Source organism: Pieris brassicae, chromosome 8, assembly GCF_905147105.1.
Source record: "Pieris brassicae chromosome 8, ilPieBrab1.1, whole genome shotgun sequence".
NCBI classification, from domain to species: domain Eukaryota; kingdom Metazoa; phylum Arthropoda; class Insecta; order Lepidoptera; family Pieridae; genus Pieris; species Pieris brassicae.
In genome coordinates, this window is record NC_059672.1 from 12,581,979 (window position 1) to 12,604,321 (window position 22,343).

A 22,343-nucleotide genomic window follows, 5' to 3' on the forward strand; every position below is an offset into this window, starting at 1 on the left:
AAATTCAATAAATTTTTGCAGTTTGTAGTAGTGACATTGGAATAACATTCACAAAATATTTTCCAGGGATAAAATGCCTTTTCACCTCAATGAAAAAAGGAATATTTTTATGAATTGCCTTTTTATACTTAATACTTTTATTAAACAAAATGCCGTGTGAGTAATTACTGGAAATGTAAAAAAGGTTGTATTATTATGTATTAATACTCGAAGGGCTCTACACGATAAAATTTAACAACATTAGATATTATTGGCAAATAAAAAATATATTTTATGGTAAGTTTGATACAGATTTATGGGAGTGGTTCTTACGCTGCTCCAGGTTATTCGAGACTGTAAACTTATAATACCTTCACATGATAAATGTACATTCAATACACATACATATTTCTACAATCAATTGAACCATACCCTCTCTAAATTTATATTTTAAAACTCTCATCGAAGAATTAATGACTGGCACCTAATGTAAATTTCTGGTTAATAACGATTATCCTTCTTTTATAAGGTTTTTTATGTTATACGACGCATTATAATTATTTCTCAAAAAGGGTGCATGTTATATACATAACCATTATATATTAGGCGCTTTGTTTTAAATATGGAATATTCTGAAAAACCACTACGGTGGTTGACAAACTTCTGTCGTAATAATTTTTGTTTTTTGAATAAAATTTAAATATTTTCCCCTTACGTTAGCTGTTCAGTACTAGCCGGTGAATGGCGTCCATTCCGCGCACTGCCCAGCACTCCATTATGGTCACTCATGCAACACAATGTAACACACACAGTTTATATCAAATATCAGTGATCACTGCAATAACATTATTACACTTTTATTCCGACACAACTTAATTACGTTTTAAAAGAATGCAAGAGGCGCGTTCCCGGTGGCCGCCATGTTGAATTGAGGGCACAATTCGCGCGCGCGCCAAATGTAGACCAGTGTAACCAGTTAATATGTTGTCCCAATATGTTGGGAAACTATCAGAATAATCTTTAAGTTATGTGTTTTCATAGTCCCGATCCATCAGATCTTTATACATGTTATTCTACTAAGAAAAAAAATTACATGTATTACTTAAAGATATATATGTATCTTAAAATGTCTTTGTGTCATATATAATATTTGCACAAAATCTTAGATCCTTTATAGACTTGTTATAACAACTAACTAATTATACGAAAAAAAAATCTTCCTTGTAATATTTAAATTAAGTGCATGGCCACATTGTAACGCATGCGCAACGGAACCACTGCAATACGACGTCGTACGATATTGCTATCGTTTAGTCCTTTTACGTTTCCTTTGTTTTACATTAAATACTCAATAGTGAACCTAAAAACCTCAGAATTTTATTTAAGACTAACGTAAAATAATTTCAATACAATTTATGAATAATCCCTCTTTTAATTTATTAAGATGTGTCTCCCGAAAGCAATTTGATAACACGTGTAGCGGTCTCATTTAAATTTTCTTTTCAGTAAACCGAGGCTTATGATTTCGGGCCTTGGCCTTGGTCTTGGAACTTTTTATTCCTAGTACCGTATGCGTAGATTGACGATATTACTTGTGTGAACTTTTGTTATTTCATATGGCAGAATATAGATAAGTTGTTATATTTTCGGTCGAATGATAATATCACTACGGTGCTGAAAGTGCAGAGAAGTTAGAAAGACACCAAGCGCTCAATGCTTCCTCACTTGTCAAGCATCTATATAGCAATGTCGGTTTAGTTACAACTGATATAAAGGCGTATCTATTACATTAATAATATACTAGACGTTTCAAGGTCTCGTCTCTTGGGTGGTGAGATTTATTACTTAAATATAGTAACATTAAGATGAGATGAGTAACAGGACTAGATTATAAAATATAATATGAAAAAGTTATTCTGACGTCTTTATTACACAGTATGTAAAATTGTCATCAAATGCATCTATAATAAACTCCTGAAGGTTTAAGAGTAATACCAAAAATTCTAATTTTAACATTTAATTTAAAAAAAATTGCACAATATATCTTTATGTACTTTTATTTATATACTTTCTAAATATCTGCACCAGGCACCCAATCAAATTTAAGGCCTGTGACTTCTGTGTACCAGTCGTGGTAATGACCCGTGCGTATGAAACCTGAAAAAATGTTTAGCGTTACGTACGTGGCAAAATGCAAAAAAGATGTTCTACAAATGCAGAAATATATAATCATAAATTTAGTTAACATAAATGACCTATGAACCAAAGGTTAAATAAACTCTCGATGGTACTCCGAGTCGTCCAATTAGTTTACGAAATCTTTATTATTTTGAACTTATTTAGATTTAAACTGTATTACGTAAGCAGACGTTACGTACGTTTTTTTTTCTGGCGCTAACAAGAGATACGATAAAATGAGCTCACCTATCTAGCAAAAGAAAACTTACCCGCAGGAATTTCAGTGTGGCAACCGCTGTTGGAGACGAATGACGCTATCCCTAGTTGAGATAGTTCACCATCATTGTCCAGTATAGTCATACCACCGCCACTGTCTCCCTAAGATATTAAGAATTCATTAACATTGTTCGCCAGGGCTTTAGATGTTTTTTAAACATTTTCTAAGTAGATGACATTGCGATTGCATTGTTGAGGAAGGCAACTGCTGCTTTCCCTCCGACCTACAGGATCCTTAAGCAGTCTAATCACTGACTAGCCGGCCCGAATGTCCCAGCAGTCAAGCCGAGATTATTTATAAATCCGTAGCAGTCATTGTATATAACTTTATAAGCGCGTTTCAGGATATGACATTGCAGAGATTGAAGGTGTCACTATTTGTTCACTTATTCAAAACATTACAAAATAACATAGCATACTTTTATATCGCTAATAAACAATGTAAATAAAACATCTATATTTTACCTGGCAGACAGATTGGCTAGTGACGTTGTAATAGGCAGCGCAAATGGTAGAGTCTTCGATAATTGAAGAACCACCAAATGCCGCTCTGCAGCCTTCGTTGCTAACTCCCTTCAGGTACACCCAGTTCATCACCTCGGGTGAAACACCTTAAAAAAATGAGGGGACCTAAACTAAGACTTTCATGCCCACATCATTGTTTTTTATCTCTCTCTCTCTCAGCCCCTCTTTAAAATATGGAATAGGTAACCTGTGCTTTGAAGTAAAAAGCCTTGCCTATTTTGATGTAAAAAGTAGCGATACATACATAGAAATATCCTAAAAACCTATTATTAAATAATATATAATGATTTACCTGCAGTCCAGTTTCTTCCCCAACCAAAGGCAGTAAACACAACGTTTTCATAGTTCTTATCTTTATGATACGAGGACTGAAGTCTGATAGGTTGAAGCGCATCTAGAATATTTTGGAGTCCATACAATTTAAGCTCTATACGTTATAAATATTTTTAAAATAAAAATTAAAAGCTACTTTAGTTGAAGAAATAACTAGAAATGTCAAAAAGCTTGTCGTTTGCTGGCTTCAACAGCTACTAGTCTTTGACCGGCCCCAGCCACCTAGTGAATTTGTATTCGCGGACAGGGAGCGTTCAAAGTTTTTCGTTTCGGAGGCCAAGGCTATGGGGGTTGCTAGTTTGTTAGTTTAAGACTTGAAAACTTTAGGTTTTACTCAAAAACTTAAATTTTAATACACATAAATCGAGATTTTCAGCTTAAAAACATGACTATTTATTTTAAAAACAGCAATGTTATAAATACCATTATATTCGACCGGTCGTGGGAACTTGATGAGTGCGATGTCGTTCGGCTGCACGAATGGAAGGAGATCGACAAAGAGAGGATGTGTGTAGTACTCAGATGTCTCGAACATTAACTGAGGTCTCTTTATATCCGTCACACCAGCACGCACTACCAAGGTTACACGACTAGAATGGAAATTAAGCTCTGTAAACATGTGTAGCATATAAGCTATATCGGCAACAAGCAAGACTCAATGAAGCATATCACAAACAAAATTCAGTAAATGTGGACAGTGGCATAAATATTAAAGTGCGTGGAGGCGGTATTGCTACATCCTATTTTGAGCAATTTTGTACTTCAAAATTTTTATATTTCATAATTGGCATAATTCAAAATAATTTATTTACAACGTTAATACTAAATAAATAATTAATATAATAAAATACATTAACAATTTTATCTCGCTGTTAATTGGCTCTTACCCAGCTGGACAGTGACCGGCGGTCAAAGCCCATTCGTTATGAATAAGTGTGGCTCCACAAGCAGACACCCTGCCATTTTGATTAACCATACGAAGAGACAGCTGGTACGGGAACTGCCCCTCATCCGCCTCCCATCCAGACACGATACGCCCTTGTGATAGTGAGACGTCGAGGTCTGGAAACAACCAAAATTTACAAATACTTATTTCAAAGATACAAGCGGTAACTGTGTTAACCTCTTGTATCATGTGTTCAAATTCCTTTTATTATAATTTTTTATTTATAAATTTGAAGTTATTATTATGTAGTTTAAGACTATGGTAAATACTTCTGTGTGTTTATACTACATAAAAAAATATTTCATTGATGTTAATGATTTTCCGCATATAAACTGCAAACAACGGTTTCTTATGATTAATCGCAAAAAATCACAACTATTTAAATTTATTTAAATTAAGTTACTAGGTACTTAAGAAATGAATCCCTAAACCAATCTAGACGTGCAGTATCAGGCTATGGGGATCCGCTTACAATTCCAAGAAACATTTCAATATTGCAATGATACTAGGTTAATTGGTTCAACAGCTACAATGATACGCTACGATTTTAAGCTTTATGGAATCATAGCTGAGACTAAATAGTCATCCAAACATTATGGCTACGCAGTTGATACAAAGGTAATTAACATTTACTTGTTTTACATTTACAACCGGCCCTAGAAACCTCTTGTAAGAACAACAAGTTATTGGTCATGGCCGCAGTCACTAGCCTCACGCTCGAGGCCTAATACCATAATTTCTGTGACAGTATTGCAAGATAGATATATGTATATATATTTTAATATTTCTCAACATATGTATCTTAGTGCTAGGCGCACGACTTTAACTCTTGGGATTATTTTCAGAAACGAGAGTTAATGCTAAATCTAACTCCCGTACGTCAAACATCACCTGATTGCCTATAAAAAAATATTATAAGAAATTACCTTTGGGCCTTTTTTTATATTTCATATCTTTCTAACATTATCAGTCTTAACTGAATATAAGCCTTGAAAGAACCCCGTGTCCCGTTTTATCGGATTATTAAGATAATATTGATTGAACGATTTCGTGTAAGCCGATGGGATTATCCTATCACGTAGATAAGTAATTAAAAGTTTATCTCCATCAAAAAATATTATTAGATTACAAATACATAGTATTAAATCATTATAAAGGGAAAAGTATATTTCCTTATTATATCTTCTATAGTCACCGTATTTCGCATGAGACGAATACTTTTCACTCTATTTTAATACTTATAAAATCTATACGTGATACATACAAATACTTTATTTTAACTTTTTATCGAATTGATGCGAACAAGGTGTAATAATTTTTGAAACATTATACGATGTAATTTTTTTTACATATCTTCCTAAATAGCATAGAAAAAAATACCTTGTGAACTTGCGTGGTACACCGGAGTGTTGTCGGCAAAAGCCTAAAAGATGACAGAAAAAATATTAACCAAAGTTATTTAACCAATAAAGCCTACATACTTAAAATATATCGTATTCAACAAAGAGCGGTTCGGCTCTCTCTGCGCGGCTTGATCCCTTGATATGAGAGAGATATGAGGGCACTCTGTATCTTTTACCGCATTTACCACGGACAGTGTTCAGAGGAGTTTTTCGAATTAACACCTGCTGCTGACTTTCATCATTGGACGTCGAGGCAGAATATGAAAATCCACCCGTATCACTTCGTCGTTCTACAACGGAGTGTTTTCTAAGGCAGTTTATTCCACGCACTATCACAATGTTGAACCAGCTGCCCACTTATTATTAGGGTCCTTCAAGAAAAGAGCGTACCAATTCTTAAAAAGCCGGCAACGCACTCGCTAACCCCCTGGCATTGAGAGTGTCTATGGGCGGCGGTATTACTTAACATCAGGTTAGCCTCCTGCCCGTTTGCCTGCTGTTCTATATAAAACAATATTATTCGTATTCTCCACAAGCGAATTCTCGAACAGGGCACATCTCACTCATAGGGTGGGAGTACGGTCTGTAGTTTTTATTTACAAAAATAAAATTGGCAAAAATCGCCCTGACACAAAAAGGAACATATAAATAAATTACCGTCACAAATGCCAACACAAAAATAAAGAGAGTCAACATTTTTGAGCTCTCATTAACAACTACTGGCTCATTGCATTCATTATAGATTAATTTAAAAAGAATTAATTGATAAAATGTGTGGATTATTTTGATAAATTTAGTGTGCGTAACTAATTAGACATGGCTCATTAAATATCGATCGACGGTTTCGATAAACAAATTCACACACTTAATTTACAGTCCACATTATTTAAAAAAATAACAAAAATAAAATACTTGTGTGTACTATTTATTATTAAAAAGTTACACAGAACTATTTTTTAGCTTTTATTTTTAATGCCTTCTTGGCGTTGTTATTGGTCCTAATTTAATGTCGTTTCACTGGAAATAATTTCGACATAATTAGCTCAGAAGGATGTTTTTTCTGACTCCTCTTAGACAAATAGATACAGGCTAAGCTTTCAGCTTAACTTTCGACGGTCGTCACCAAATATGTAAAAAATGTTTAATTATGCAAATATAAAGTAGTGAAATGTGTAAGTCTCCCTTTTGAATAGTATCACCAAAAAGTGTGTATATTAGATATCTTAACAAAATTCTATTTTTTTTTGCATAGTTGCGCTGTCTAGTTTAGTTTCTGAATGTCATCCTAACCAAAGTACCTAACTCTGTAACCGCTTAAAAGTAGTACAGAAATTACACAAATGAGGGTATTTTTTTAGAGGATCCTTATTGTTTTTGTATAAATATCAACAAGAGATACAAGTAAATCAATAGGTAGGTAGGTAACAAGCAGATTAAAAGAAACGAAACAAAGAACGTAAAAATAACATATTTAGCGTTAATTGTTTCTATCAAGATTAGTTTATATTGCCTTTAGCAACACCAATTGTTGTAACTTAAGGTTTTTATAATAATTAACAAATTCATGGTGGATAGTTAAGAATGTAGTGCGGATTGGCTTTAGTGTCAACCCTCAAATATGGCGTGGTGGCCGATGGCTGGCCATGCGTCATACTCGTGAACGGGTGTTACTTGTGGTGACTGGACGGACTTGAATTCGTGTAAGCGGTGATGTTAGTTATTTCGACTATGTATTTATGTGTGTTGTACCTACGAGAATGTAAGTGCGTGCTCTTATTTCACCATGCCTCCTGTTGATAGACTACAAATCTTTGTTTTTAATTTATTTTATTATTGTTAATTATCTATTAATTACTGAAAAAGTCATGTGAAACATGGTGTAATGGTTGCAGTTCCTTATATACCTTGGGTATAACAAAAAAACTTGGCGATTAAATAGAGTGGCGGAGAGTTTATTGTTCTTCTCTTTCGTTCTACACCCTTAATTTAGGAACTGGCAGAGAATGTAAAGTTAGAAGCTTTATTTTGTATTTATTCTTTGACGTTCATAAGTGTACATTGTGTTAACTATATGAATACATGATTTTGACTTGACTTGACAACAAAATTTAATCATTATTTTAAGTTGTTTTTATGTCTTATATAATAGGGGGCAAACGAGCATGCGGGACGCCCAAAAAGGGCTGTCATCGCAGCCCATAGACACCCATTTTTAGTGGGTGCGTTGACGGCTTTTGAGGGAGGAGTGCACTCGAATTTTGAATTTGAAGTTGGAGGTGGTATGTCTCAGGGAAAACTCCCATCGGGAGTCGATTCCGAGAAACAGACCTTGGAACGAAGACACTTTCTCAAACGAAGACATTTGATTGCCACTGAGTTTCCTTAACATGTAGGTAAGGTTGTCCCTATTGTTGTATGTTTATAATGTAGTCTATTGCTGATATAAAGAATACATTTATACCAAAGTCAAGATTTTAAACTAACTACTGTGGTAATAACGAATTTCGCTAATTCTGTTAATATATTTAACAGATTAGGTTTTTATTTTTAAAACCTTTTTAAAGAAAACTTAATAATTTTCCTGTATTCCAAACCAATCCAGCCTATAAAATATTTTTCCATTTGTCAATATGCTTAAGCAATAGTTTGATTATTCAGAACTAATCCATTGCATTATTCAAACAAATAAATAAAAGAGCTTACATTTGGTTATCATTAATTCACGTGTGTATTAAATTCATCATTCGTTCTATTTAGTATTGGCATTATTAAAATACTTTACTTTCGCTGTACAAAATAAAAAACTTTAAATCTTTTAAATCGGAAACGATAAATAAGTGTTGCCATTGATTTAAGTGTAAAATGAAAGCTGTCAGAATTCTACAGAATGAAAATAAAAGTTTAGTTATTTTATGTCTCCCAATATCGTTTATTCATGACCAATTTGAAATAAAATATCTTAAAACCATAAAATTACGCTTAATAATTTGAATAAGATAAAGGTGACGTTTATACTTCTATGCTCGATCTATTTCTAGGAACTAAAAGAAAATGTGTTTTTTTTATTAAATTCAACTGGCATTTATTATCTGTCTTATTCGACGGCATAAACAATAGGATACATTGCTCGTTAAGTAACAACTTTTCTGCCATCTGTCAAACATAACCGTTTGCACTTTGCTCGGAGACGTCAGAGAAATGAAGGTAGAGTGATGCTTGGCGGGAAATTGAAAAAGCGCGGTACTATTTTTTTTCTAAAATAATACTTTAATTAAAATAAAGATTATTTCTTTGTAAATAACAGTATTAATAGACAAATTAAATATAAACATAGTGTATAAATAATAAAAATGGAAGGAAACGAGGGGGGCGGGCTTGACCCGCCCAACTCAAAAAAGAGACCACGACGGCGGCTCGAAGATCCCCAAAATGTTTCTGATGCTGGCGGCGGAGGCGGTGAGAAAGACTCGTATATCCCATATCTCAAGCCTAATTATAAAAGACTATATCCTGAAAATTCTATTAATATGGAATTTAAGGTTTTTATTGAAAACAAAAATATTCAGGACAGGCTGGGAAATAAAAGCCCAATATATTTAAACCACATATTCTCCGAAATTAAAGGCGTGGTGGCAATAAGGCGAATTAGCGCAAATAAAATTGTTGTCATATTTAAACAACATAATACAGCTAATAACTTGATACACAATATACATTTTCTTGAGAAACATGATATGAAAGCATATATTCCAGCAGCTCAAATTGAAAAAACTGGTATTATCAGATTTGTGCCTGCAAGTATATCAAATAAAGAACTATTTACGAAATTAACTTCTACAAATGAAATAATTGCAGTTAGGAGATTTATGAAAAAAATTGGCAATGAATTAGTCGGAAGACAAACTGTTAGTATCACATTTTTGGCAAACTCTTTACCTGAGAGTGTCCAATATGATTTATTTTTTTACAGAGTGTTTGAATATATACCTCCCCTCCAACAATGTTTCAAATGTATGAAATTTAATCATTATGCTAAAATTTGTAATGGCAAACAGCGTTGCTCTATTTGTTCAGGTGAACATTCTTATAAAGACTGCAATAAACAAAATGAGATTTGCTGTGTAAATTGCAGTGGACCTCATTTAGCAATATCCAAAATGTGTCCAATAAAAATGAATAAAATCCTAGAAAAGAAAAATAAAATAACATATGCAAGCATTGCCAGCACAAAAGATAACAATGAGTTCCCTCCCCTTCCACCACGCTCCAACCCTGTAAATAAAAAAGTGATTAGTGTAAATAATGCACCCAAATATATATATAAATCTGTAAATATTAAGCCTGTCTCACAGGCTGTAAGTATTAATGATATAAAATCACAAATAATTGCAAACAGTGATGTACTTATGGCCCTGGTACAAACACTGGTTCAAATAGGTAATAAGAATGATAATGAGCCTATAACTACAACATTTATTAAAGATATACTTATTAAAAATTTGTCAATATAATGGATACACAACCATATACAACATCACCTCTACGTATTGCGCAATTTAATGTTCAAGGTGCAAATCATAAAAAACATCTTCTTACAAAATTCTTAAATGAAAATAATATTGATATTTGTTTACTAAATGAGACATGGTTAAAAGACCATCAATCTTTTTATATTTCCGGTTATAATTTCTACAATAAAAATTCAAAAAATCCTCGTAATGGTGTAGGAATATTAATTAAACCATATTTGAAACACAATGTTATAAATACTACTTTTTATGAAGATATTCAAACTATAGCCATGAGTATATACACAGAAAATACTACACTGTCTATTCTTTGTGTGTACTGTCCTCCGTCACGAAGGAGTATAAGAATGAATAGATTGCACAATATTATAAGAGAATTACCGAAGCCTCTTTTTATAAGTGGTGATTTCAATGCACATCATATTGCTTTTGGATGTATGTCTACGAAGAGTCGAGGGAATAACTTATATAATATAATTGATGAATGTGATTTATGTATTTTGAATAATGGTAGCTTTACTACAGTAAATTATCCTACACGCAACCCTTCAGCAATAGATGTAAGCTTTGTTAGTCCATGTGTGGCTCCTCTTTGTGAATGGTCAGTACATGATGATGCTATGGGTAGTTATCATTATCCAACCATAACAAACATTACAATGTGCATTGAAAGATACATAATTAATAAACATGTTGACAGATTTTTATATGATAAAACAGATTGGACAAAGTATAGTGAATTGTCTGGTTTGGTCTTCCATGACATGATGGTTAGTGAAGAGAGTCCAATAAAATCTTATGATGAGTTTTGTAACCGGCTCAATAAACTCAAACTCATGGCAGTTCCTAGATTCACTAGGACTAACTTTAGGAGTAGACCACCAGCCCCTTGGTGGAACAGTATATGTGAACAAGCCGTAATACAATCTTACAAAGCCTTGAAATTGTATAGAAATGATTCAACAGAATATAATTACATCAACTATAAAAGATTAGATGCTTTAAAAAAACGCACTATAAAGGAGCAAAAAAGAATCAGTTGGAATGGTTTTTGCAATAGTTTCAATAGAACTACACCCATCAGTAAAATTTGGAATCTCATTAAAAAGTTTAAGGGTATCAGAATTGGTAATAAATCATATAGGGATGAATTTGTAGAGCCACTTTTAGATAAGTTATCAGATAGTAACAATTTACTTGACCCAAATTCATTAGACAATTATTTTAATATTAACAATGAAAATCCTCAATCTAATTTTTTATTGGATTCTTTTTCATGGTCTGAACTTTTAATGAGTATACAATCTAGAAGAAATACTAGTCCTGGTTTAGATGATTTTCCATATTTATTAATAAAACATCTATCTGAATCTGTACAAAAGCTATTTTTGAATGTTCTTAATAATCTATGGCATAAAAAACTCATACCAAGTTCATGGCAAACTCAATGTGTAATACCTATATTAAAACCAGATAAGTCACCTGAACAGATCAGTTCTTATCATCCAATCTCGTTATCATCATGTATTGGAAAAATATTTGAAAATATGGTGAAATCTCGACTTGACTGGTATGCAGAATCCAATAATGTCATTCCACACATTCAATATGGATTTCGCAGAGGAAGAAGTTGTGTTGATAGCTTCATTTCTCTCATATCGGATCTGAAAAATGCAAAAAACAATAAATTACACACAGTTTGTGTATTTCTAGATGTGCAAGGTACATTTGACAGTGTGGATCCTGGCATACTGGTGAAGGTACTCAGTAATTCTGGTATACCTGGACAATTATGTAAATGGATTTATGATTTCCTTAATAACAGAATACTATATGTTAGGCATAACAATATCTTATATGGACCTAGAACTGCATCAAAAGGTACTATACAAGGTGCCACATTATCACCCTTGTTGTATAATTTGTATACTTGTGAGATATGTAAATATGTTAATATTAAAAATGTAAATATACTTCAATTTGCAGATGATTTAGTGTTGTATAGTTCAGATGTAAATTTAACAGTAGCCATTGAAAATGTTAACACTGCCTTAAGGCAGTTAAATAATTATTATCAACACACATTAAAATTGAAAATAAATGCTGGCAAAAGTAATTTAATGCTATTTGGAAAGGACACACCAATAGTGGATGTTGTCTATAATGGTGATGTCATTCAAAGAGTCACCTCACACAAATTTTTAGCTATTATCATTGACCAGAAATTGTCATTTGAAGAACATATTAAATATGTATCTAGGAATGCATTAAATGGTGTTAACATTTTAAGATGTCTAGCAGGTGTTACATGGGGTGCAGATCCCAAAATACTTTCATTATTATATAAATCTATTGTAAGAAGTCATTTTGATTACAGTTCTTTAGCTTATTTAAATAGCACTCATGTACATAAATTGGATATATTGCAGAACAGAGCTTTGAGGATCATATCAGGAGCAATGTGTTCGACTCCCATAAGGGCCATGGAAGTCGAAACAAATATTATGCCATTGATATTGAGACGACTTATGCTTGCAGAAAGATACTGCCTGAAACTATTATCATCAAATAATATCCAAATTATAAATAGGATAATACCTCACCCAATCAATATAGATGGTCCACTCACTTCACCAAATGATCTCCTGAGAGGTACATCTCCAACTCTGTGCCAGATCTTCTTAGAAATACAATCTCATTATTCGAACATCAAAAAACTTTCACACTGGTCGTGTTACACTCATTCACACAGTTGTATCACTCATCCTATTACGATTTTATCAAATTCAATCGAAAATAATTCAGATTTACTGGCTTTTATAGAAGAAAATAACAAGTATTATACAATCTACACTGAGGCAGTAAAGGCAATGATTTTGTGAGAAGTGCGGTATATGATTCCCAAAAAGATGTTGCTCAAAGCTTTGCTCTCGATAAAAAGTGCTCCATATTTACAGCAGAGGCATATGCAGTGTTTGCCGCTTTAAAATCTATAATTTCTATAAATAATTGTAAATATTTTCTAATTTTGACAGACTCTTTGAGTCTTTTAAATAGCCTTAAGCATTCTTATATTAATAATTTTAAAACTAAACTTGTAAACTTCTTGCTTAAAACTATCAGCCATAACTTGATGACATTGTCACTCTGTTTTGTTAGTGTCTATGTCAATGTATCTAATGTAACCAAAACATATTTTAGTGTTAATTTTAGCTTATTAAAACCTTATATTCATGAAAGGTTTTCTCTTATTTCAATTTAATAAGCTAATAACGCAACATGGATAAATATCTTCGCCCTGAAAGATTTGATATCGACCCGTCAGATAGCTCTAGTACGAGAGCTTGGATACACTGGCGTAAGACTTTCGAAAGCTTCATTTCCGTGCAGAAACCGACCGCTTCAGAAACAGATGCACAGTCGGTTCCTCCGTCAGAATGGGACAGCATAAAGTTTCAGCTTTTGGTAAATCATATATCACCAAATATTTATACATATATAAGCGAAGCCACGAACTACGAAGAAGCGATCACAATACTGCAAAAACTTTATGTAAAACCGAAAAATCTTATATTTGCAAGGCACATGTTAGCAACAAGGAAACAACGACCAGAAGAAGGTATTGACACATATTTACAAGCTTTAAAACTGCTTTCTAAAGATTGTGACTTTGCGGCTGTTAATGCAGAAACAAATAAAAACGATAGCGTGCGTGATGCATTCATATCCGGTATATCATCGCATAAAATCAGACAAAGGCTTTTAGAAAACTTAACTCTAACACTTGATCAAGCTTACAACCAAGCACTCTCTCTAGAAACTGCAGAAATCAACTCTCAAAGCTTCAATACTGTATCTTTAAATGCTGTTGCTCCAAAAGCACCAACATTACAAACTGTGCACGACGAGCCCTGCTCTTCTTTTAATAATCCTCGACGACGAAAATGTTTCTTTTGTGGGGGACAAATACATCCTCGCAAGAACTGCCCTGCATTTGAAAAGACTTGTCAGCTCTGCAACAAGAAGGGGCACTTTGCCACTGTGTGCAGAAGCTCTTCCAAAGCTACAAACTCTGTGGTAGGTACTGAAGATCTTTCCGCTTGTATCACAGCAGCGTCACCTTCTTCACTACGTAAAGCTACTGTACCTGCTTATATTCGAGGAATAAGAGCAGAAGCACTTCTCGACACCGGCAGCTCCATCAGTTTTATAAATGACAGCTTTGCAAGACTATGCGGGTTAAAAAGAAAATCCTGCAATCAGACAATTTCTATGGCCTCTCTTAATCATACTTCACAAGTGGAACTTTGCAAACCCTGAAAATCGGAAATCATAAATATGATAATGTGAATCTTCTTATCGTGAAAAATCTTTGTGCTGACATTATTATCGGCCATGACATCCTCGAAGAACATTCATCGCTAGAGTTCTCTTTTGGTGGGCCAAAACATCCACTTCAAGTATGTAACGTAACGGAAGCATCAGTACCAGCTGTACCACTTTTTGCGAATGTATCTCCCAACTGCAAACCTATTGCTATTAAGTCTCGAAGGCACAGCAAAGAGGATAGTGAATTTATTACAGAAGAGATCAGAAACCTTATAGCAGAGGGCGTGATTGAAGAAAGTAAATCACCGTGGAGGGCCCAAGTACTAATAACAAAAAGCGAAACTCATAGAAAACGCCTTGTGATTGATTACTCTCAGACAATTAATCGTTACACAGAACTCGACGCGTACCCTTTACCAAACATTGAGGACTTAGTTTCGAAAGTGGCAAAGAATAAATTTTTCAGCCTTATAGACCTGAAAAGCGCGTACCATCAAGTGCCTATACTACCCAAAGAAAGGAAATTTACAGCTTTTGAAGCGCTGGGAAATTTGTACCAGTTCAGGCGTATTCCTTTTGGAGTAACAAATGGTGTTTCGAGCTTCCAACGAACAATCGATTGGATAATAAGAAAAGAGAAGCTTCAAAACACATATGCGTATATTGATGATATAACTATTTGTGGCCAGGCTCTTGAAGAACACGATCGTAACTTAGAAAATTTTATGAATGCCGCAAAGAAATACGGTTTAACACTGAGTATACAAAAATGTAAATTTTCTCAAGAGTCAATTAATATACTAGGCTATAATATTCAAAACTACATAATTAAACCTGACAGTGAGAGACTCAAGCCACTGATTAATTTACCTCCACCAAGCGATGTACCTACCTTAAGAAGGACACTCGGCATGTTCGCACATTATTCTAAGTGGATTCCAAACTTTTCTGAACGGATCCACTCAATTGCTAATACAACAACTTTTCCGCTCACAAGAGAGCAAATTAAATGTTTCGAAGGCTTGAAAAATGATATCGCAAAGTCTTCTATACGTGCAATTGATGTAAATATACCCTTTACAGTCGAAACTGACGCTTCCGATCATTCTATTGCAGCAATACTTACGCAAAGTTCTAGACCAGTGGCGTTTTACTCAAGAACATTAAATTCAAGCGAACAAAACCATTCTGCCATTGAAAAAGAAGCATACGCCATTGTGGAATCATTAAAGAAATGGAGACATTTCCTTATCGGTAGACACTTTAAGTTAGTAACTGACCAACGCTCGGTTTCTTTTATGTTTAATATGAAACATTCAAGTAAAATAAAGAATGAAAAGATTCAAAGATGGCGACTGGAACTTGCTGCTTTCAAATACGATATTATATACAGACCGGGGAAAGAGAACTATGCTGCTGATGCGCTATCCCGAGTTTGTGCGACTGTAGAAACACGTACTGCAAAACTTTTCTCGCTGCACGAGGCTCTATGTCATCCAGGGGTAACGAGAATGTTTCACTGGGTTCGCTCTAAAAACCTTCCCTACTCCATTGAAGAAGTCAGAACAATGACAAAATCTTGTCGAACCTGCTCTGAAGTAAAACCTAGATTCTTTCGAAATACCTTTAATGACCAGAGGAAACTTGTTAAAGCGACGGCTGCTTTTGAACGCCTTAGCATAGATTTTAAAGGACCAGTTCCAACAAACAATAATAACAAATTCATACTTACCGTGATTGACGAATTTTCACGTTTCCCGTTTGCTTTCCCATGCTCAGATGTAAGCTCGAAAACAGTGATTAAACACCTTAACAACTTGTTTATGATATTCGGCATGCCTTCTTACGTTCATTCAGATCGCGGAACAGCATTTCTTTCCGTCGAAGTACAAGAATTTTTACATGTTCGAGGTATTGCCACTAGTAGAACTACAGCTTATAATCCTCAAGGTAACGGTCAAGTAGAAAAATTGAATTCTACTCTTTGGAAAACGATTCTTTTGGCGCTGAAGACGAAAAATCTTTCGGTAGAAAATTGGGAGCAAGTATTGCCACAAGCCTTACATTCAATTCGATCATTACTTTGTACAGCCATAAATTGCACTCCACATGAAAGAATGTTTAGACACCCACGAAGATCTACTAACGGCACTTCTGTTCCATCGTGGCTTACAAATTCTGGACAAATCTTGATGAAGAAATTTAATCGTACAAATAAATATCAACCATTAGTAGAAGAGGTTGAATTGATACACAGCAATCCTGACTTTTCATACATTCGGTTCCCAGATGGCCGAGAAACAACGGTGTCGAATCGACATCTAGCACCATTGGGTTCAGAAGGGGTAGATCTGCGAATAAATAATGAACATACTCCTGATTATGATAACGTCGCAGAACCACTTCCAGAAACAGAAGATCAAAACTTGGAAATTCCTCCATCTAATGAAACGGGACCTGTGGTACTTGAAAATAGCAGAGAGCTAGCGACCGAGTTACCGTCATCACCACAGCCGGAGCCAACACTTCGTAGATCTGATCGCGTTCGTAAAACACCGGAATTTTTAAAAGATTATGTTTTAAGTTAGTGCGGGAGAATGATGTAAACTTCTTGCTTAAAACTATCAGCCATAACTTGATGACATTGTCACTCTGTTTTGTTAGTGTCTATGTCAATGTATCTAATGTAACCAAAACATATTTTAGTGTTAATTTTAGCTTATTAAAACCTTATATTCATGAAAGGTTTTCTCTTATTTCACTAATTATATTATTTATTTAATTAAAGATACTGTCTTGCGGTTGCATAAAAAAGATATAACTGTTGCCTTTATGTGGGTACCCTCACATAAAGGTATTACTGGTAACGAAAAAGCAGACAAAGCTGCATATGAAGGGATTAACACTCTTGATGTCAGAAATGTGGTACAGGTTCATATGACTGATTATTATTATTATATCAATAACTCGATAAAAAAATTATGGACAACATTATGGGAAGAAGATCAAAAATTGAAAGGAAAATGGTATGGTAGTATACAGGAAAATTTACATATAAGACCCTGGTATGATGAGTTGAATACTAGCTGTATCGTTAGTCGTGAGTTCGTTACCACAATCAACAGATTGCGCTTTGGGCATAACACTGCACCCTCGCACCTCGCTAAACTTAATATTATAACTAACAATATTTGCTCTTTCTGTAATAATAACGAGATCGCAGATATCAACCATATCTTTTTTAAATGCCAAAACCAAATATTCATTTTTAATAGACTAATATTGGCAAGTGAAATAATGGAAATTAGTGATCCCTCCCGCCGCCAGTTGTATGATTTGCTCAAAAACAAAAAGTGTTATAGTGCATTATATAAATACATCAAAAATACCGTGGGTAAGATTTAAGAAAACAAGTGAAACGATAGAATAACATGTGAATTAGTGACCGTAAATAAGACTTGGCTTAAAGGTCTCGTTACCAGGCCATAAAATTATAAAAAAAAAAACAGAGAAATGAAAAATTGAGAATTCTGACATCGACACAAACGGAAAAACGTGAGAATTTTTCTTTAAATTATCTTGGAAGTTTGTTTTACTTATCTTTGAATAACCAAATTTAAAATGAGCGTATGGCCAGAAGTAACTACGGCGAAATCAGAAAACAGACATGAAATCAAGTTATCTGGCGCCACTATTTCAAAACGAATTTCAGAGGAAGGTTTAGACAAAAATGTATTTCAGTTAACCAACATAAATCTTTTAAATATCAGCGATACTTGTCTAACTAAAATACCTGATGAAATTAAATACTTGGCGAATCTACAATCCTTACTATTATACGGTAATAAAATGACGGAATTCAATGAAAACATAACCTTATTACAAAAGTTAAAAGTTCTAGATGTTTCAAGAAACCAACTTACATGTATTCCAGACAGTTTAAATAAAATGAAAGAGCTTACTAATATAAACTTAAGTTCTAATGAAATTTCCGAGATGCCTAAAATTGGCGATATGGTAAACCTTATAACATTTGATCTTTCAAATAATAAGCTTACGAGTTTCCCAGACATGGAAGGAGGAAGTTTTCCACACTTCACAGATTTCAGGATTAAAGGGAACTTAATTGAAGTATTGCCTGCCTATATTGCTAGTACTTTACAGTCTTTAAAGAACTTTGATATTAGTGACAATCAATTGACGACTATTCCAGGCGAGATAGCTTCTATGTCGAAATTAAAAGGTAATCGCATATTTTTAAGTTGTATGGTCATTTTAAGTTACATATGATTCTTATTAGAAAGTAACCTTTACTGCTTAAAAATTATTCACAACAATGATAACAACTTCTATTTTCTTACCTAATTTCAGAACTAAATCTAAAAGGCAACAAACTGTCTGATAAGCGCCTGAAAAAGCTAGTCGATCAGTGTCGTACAAAACAAGTTTTAGACTATATCAGAGAACACTGTCCAAAAGCAGACAATGCTCAACCAACAGGAAAGAAGGGGAAAAAGGGCAAAAAAGAAGAACCACAACCTGAAGAAAATATTAATGATCTCTGTCACAGTCTAAAGATCTTACATGTAGATGACGACACATTAAAAGTAAAAATAGTTGAGAATGAAGTTTGCAATATTCGCCCCTTTATCTTGTGTTGCATAATTAATGATTTGCGTTTTGATGAAGCATTGTTCAAGAAATTCATTCAGATGCAAACAAAATTACATGATACAGTCTGTGATAAACGTAATGTTGCAACAATAGCTACACATGACATCGCGAAGATGCCACCAGGTATAAAAAAATATTTTCTTTTTATATCTCCATTACACATATTCAGTACAAAATGCGCTTTCCTTTTACTATGGTAAAGTAACTACTAACTAAACATAATCATAAAGGTTTTATCAATTAAAAATCTTTATCTTATTTATTTTTATATTTACTTGTGCTTATACTAATGACATTTCTTTAGGTAACCTTGTATACACAGCAAAACCTCCTTCGAAACTAAAACTGACACCACTTACAAGATCCAGGCCATTTACCGGCGAACAACTCTTCCATCAGCTAACCACCGAGGCAGAAGCTCTAAGAAAGGAGAAGAAAAGAAATGTGTATTCTGGTATTCATAAGTAAGTGTTATTTTAAATGACCATTGTTTTGTAGCCACTTTTATTTTTTGCAGTTGTGTACTTAACTTTTCGTAAAACATTTTTGTTTCGTAAAGGGGCTAGCATACAAATATTGTGTTGAACTTTCTGAACAGTTTACTTTATTATTGTTTGTTTCTCTTATGTCTTTCTACACAGATACCTGTATTTACTGGAAGGAAAACCCAAATACCCATGCTTGGAAGATTCTCAAGGTAGAGTCATCAGTTTTCCGCCTATCACTAATTCAGATGATACTAAAGTGAGTATAGAAGCTATGCATTTTGATTTATAGAATTAATGTTTCTTGTAAAATTTTACCTGATTGCAGCTGCGTTTCAAGAGATTTTTGTAGTTTGAAATTTTCTGTTTCACGATTTATAATTTGAAAATTATTATCAACCCTTCATATATCCGGAGAAAGCCTGTCCTATACTAGGTGGGATGTTACATACCGAAATAATATAAGAGGTCATAAAACTAGTATGTTTCAATTATTTGAGTGTTTAGTTAACGGATTAATATTTGTATGTAAACAATAGGCTTGTATAAGAAAACAACGTAAATCATTAAAAGGACAGAAACCTAACTTTATTTTTAATTTTAAGAATACAACATTTTTGTTTTGTTTGGATGTGTAAATGATTACAATTCTTTGAATTTACGAACTAAATTAGAAATAATGGTTTTAAACATTAATTTTAATTGACATCATTGGTATCAAAATTATTTCAGTCTTGACAAAAAAAATCTGCATGCTTCATACATATTGGCGGGTTATATTTTGATATATGAGTATTTGGTATTAATGTCCTTTTTTTTTTTGAAGATTTTGAACACCTCTGCATCATATGGGGTCTTTCTGCAGAAGGTTCTGGTTAATATTCAGATTCTTCCTAAAAACTCTCATTTTCTGACTCAATCTTATTTCTTTCATCTGACTGTATCAAATGAGACATATTCCTCTTTAAATTTATATCTGTAACAATTAATTCTAACATAGGACAACAAAAAGAGGAAAATTCGTAAATCGAATCGGCTAAGTCGCATCTCCAGTTACTCAGAACATGTGCTCACGCGCTTGTATAGTTTTCAAATATGTAATTCTGAATTTTCGAGGGTAGAAACGGCGGTATTATAGGTGACGTTCAAGTATTACTTAAGAAGATTTACTGCAATTTATCCCCCTCCCCCTCTTTCTCCTGTCAGAAGAAGTAAGCAAAGCTCAAAAATTATAGTGCATAAACGTATTAATTTTTTGTAGGAATCCTCGAAACTACATTTAGTTTTCAAGCATAGACAATGTGTGGGTAATATGTGTAAAAAGTTAATAATTAGTGTTGACGTAATCATGAAATAAGAAAATTAAAGACACCCCCTCGCCCCTATACTATTTAGAAATATAAAATTAATCATTTTATTATTACTAAATATATGTTAATATTATTAAACTATGTTGGTATGTTAATTTTAGATGTCTTATGAAAGTAAATCAATGTTGGTTGAGGTGACATCGCATTCCTCTCTAGGGGCCTGCAAGACTGTGATGGACAAACTTCTCCAAGAATGCCTCATGTTAGGCATTGGAGATGAAGAGAACTCACCTTATCACACTCTCACCGTTCAACAGGTTAGTATAGTGGTAGTGATTAATGAAGTCAAATATATTCCTAAATTTTAGTTGACAATAAGGGGATTTGGAAATAGAAACCTTAAATTTTGTATTATTACTAATGTGTGAATTACTAAAAATAAAATAAACAATTAAAAAGAAGTGAATTAAATTGCTCTACATGCCTGAATGTTTAACTGTTTATATTACAGCCTAGACTGATATAACTTATTATTGTATTAAAGATAACTTGTACTTGCAGGTGAAAGTGGTGGATTTAGAAGGAAATTTGAAAAGTGTATATCCATCCAGAACAGACTGTGTGTTTGATGAAGCGTCAGTTAAAGTATTCCGATTATCTAAAAAGTAAAAGCCACATATACTTCAAATGTGTCTAAAGATACCTTGTTTTTTAATACTTGTTTTGAGTTTTATAAAAATGCGTATTGTATAATCGAACATCAAAGATGGTTTGCCTTTTAAATGAGTAAGAATTTGTGCGCTAACGTAACTGATCTGTGATGTTAGTAACGTTAAAAACGATTGAAGCTTAATTTCTTTATATAAGTAGTTGATGCATATAAAAACCTTTTTTGATACAATAAATAATAAAATTAAATATTCTCTTTTACTCATTCATCGCATCTTAAATATGATTTCGATATTAGAAGAAGGAAACTCACAATATAAATAATATTGTAAGTTTCCTTCTGGCTAGGAAGTCTAGATAATAATGCCTAGTTTTACGTATTTCATTGTAAACTATCTTCAAAAAAACGGACAATTATATTTTTTTTGAAAACACATGAAATACTACTAAGATTTGTGTAGAATATGCCTTTTTTGCAGTAAGATGACCGATTTACTGGCTAATTGTATTTTTTTCGGCAAGTTACCGTTTCAAAGACAATCACCCTGGGGGTTTCATCAAGATGCCTTAACAGCAGTGTAAGTAGAAAGTCGAAAACTAAATTTGTAATTTGTATGAAAATTTGTCGGCACGAACTGTCATTTTCATACAAATTAAGTTTTCGAAATTTTACATACGCTAATGTTAAGGCATCTCGACAAAACCCC

At 33.5% G+C, this 22,343-nt stretch overlaps 3 protein-coding genes and 2 long non-coding RNA genes across 6 annotated transcripts in view; 2 read left to right on the top strand and 3 right to left on the bottom strand.

Moving 5' to 3' along the window:
• The window catches only part of LOC123713820 (cholesterol transporter ABCA5-like), a 37,606-nt gene extending 36,717 nt beyond the window's left edge, over window positions 1-889 (bottom strand). Inside the window, exon 1 of the mRNA XM_045667691.1 lies at window positions 695-889. Coding sequence (XP_045523647.1) covers window positions 695-768 — 74 coding nt within the window. The 5' untranslated portion in view covers window positions 769-889. The remainder of the gene's footprint in view (window positions 1-694) is intronic.
• A 1,071-nt stretch (window positions 890-1,960) lies between these two features.
• Window positions 1,961-6,373, bottom strand: LOC123713821 (collagenase-like). Its single transcript, XM_045667695.1, has 8 exons — window positions 6,298-6,373; window positions 5,618-5,660; window positions 4,179-4,353; window positions 3,715-3,881; window positions 3,251-3,352; window positions 2,899-3,044; window positions 2,427-2,535; window positions 1,961-2,136 (listed from the first exon to the last, which is right to left on the bottom strand). Exons 1-8 carry the CDS (start codon window positions 6,334-6,336, stop codon window positions 2,051-2,053), a joined length of 867 nt encoding a protein of 288 aa, XP_045523651.1. The 5' UTR covers window positions 6,337-6,373; the 3' UTR covers window positions 1,961-2,050.
• A 2,855-nt stretch (window positions 6,374-9,228) lies between these two features.
• LOC123713833 lies at window positions 9,229-13,724 on the bottom strand. 2 transcript variants are annotated; one of them, XR_006754236.1, is made up of 3 exons: window positions 12,773-13,648; window positions 11,652-11,833; window positions 9,229-9,912 (listed from the first exon to the last, which is right to left on the bottom strand). It is a non-coding gene; the product is annotated as an uncharacterized LOC123713833 (long non-coding RNA). The 2 variants fall into 2 exon arrangements; XR_006754235.1 differs by having other exon boundaries at window positions 9,229-11,833; window positions 12,773-13,724.
• LOC123713834 lies at window positions 12,414-12,871 on the top strand. The gene is made up of 2 exons (XR_006754237.1): window positions 12,414-12,523; window positions 12,599-12,871. It is a non-coding gene; the product is annotated as an uncharacterized LOC123713834 (long non-coding RNA).
• Window positions 13,725-17,886: 4,162 nt separating the features above from the next.
• LOC123713835 (leucine-rich repeat-containing protein 47-like) lies at window positions 17,887-21,806 on the top strand. The gene is made up of 6 exons (XM_045667717.1): window positions 17,887-18,741; window positions 18,870-19,295; window positions 19,477-19,636; window positions 19,814-19,916; window positions 21,129-21,284; window positions 21,529-21,806. The coding sequence occupies exons 1-6, from the start codon at window positions 18,120-18,122 to the stop codon at window positions 21,634-21,636; spliced, it is 1,575 nt and encodes a 524-aa protein (XP_045523673.1). The 5' UTR covers window positions 17,887-18,119; the 3' UTR covers window positions 21,637-21,806.
• Window positions 21,807-22,343: the final 537 nt, after the last annotated feature.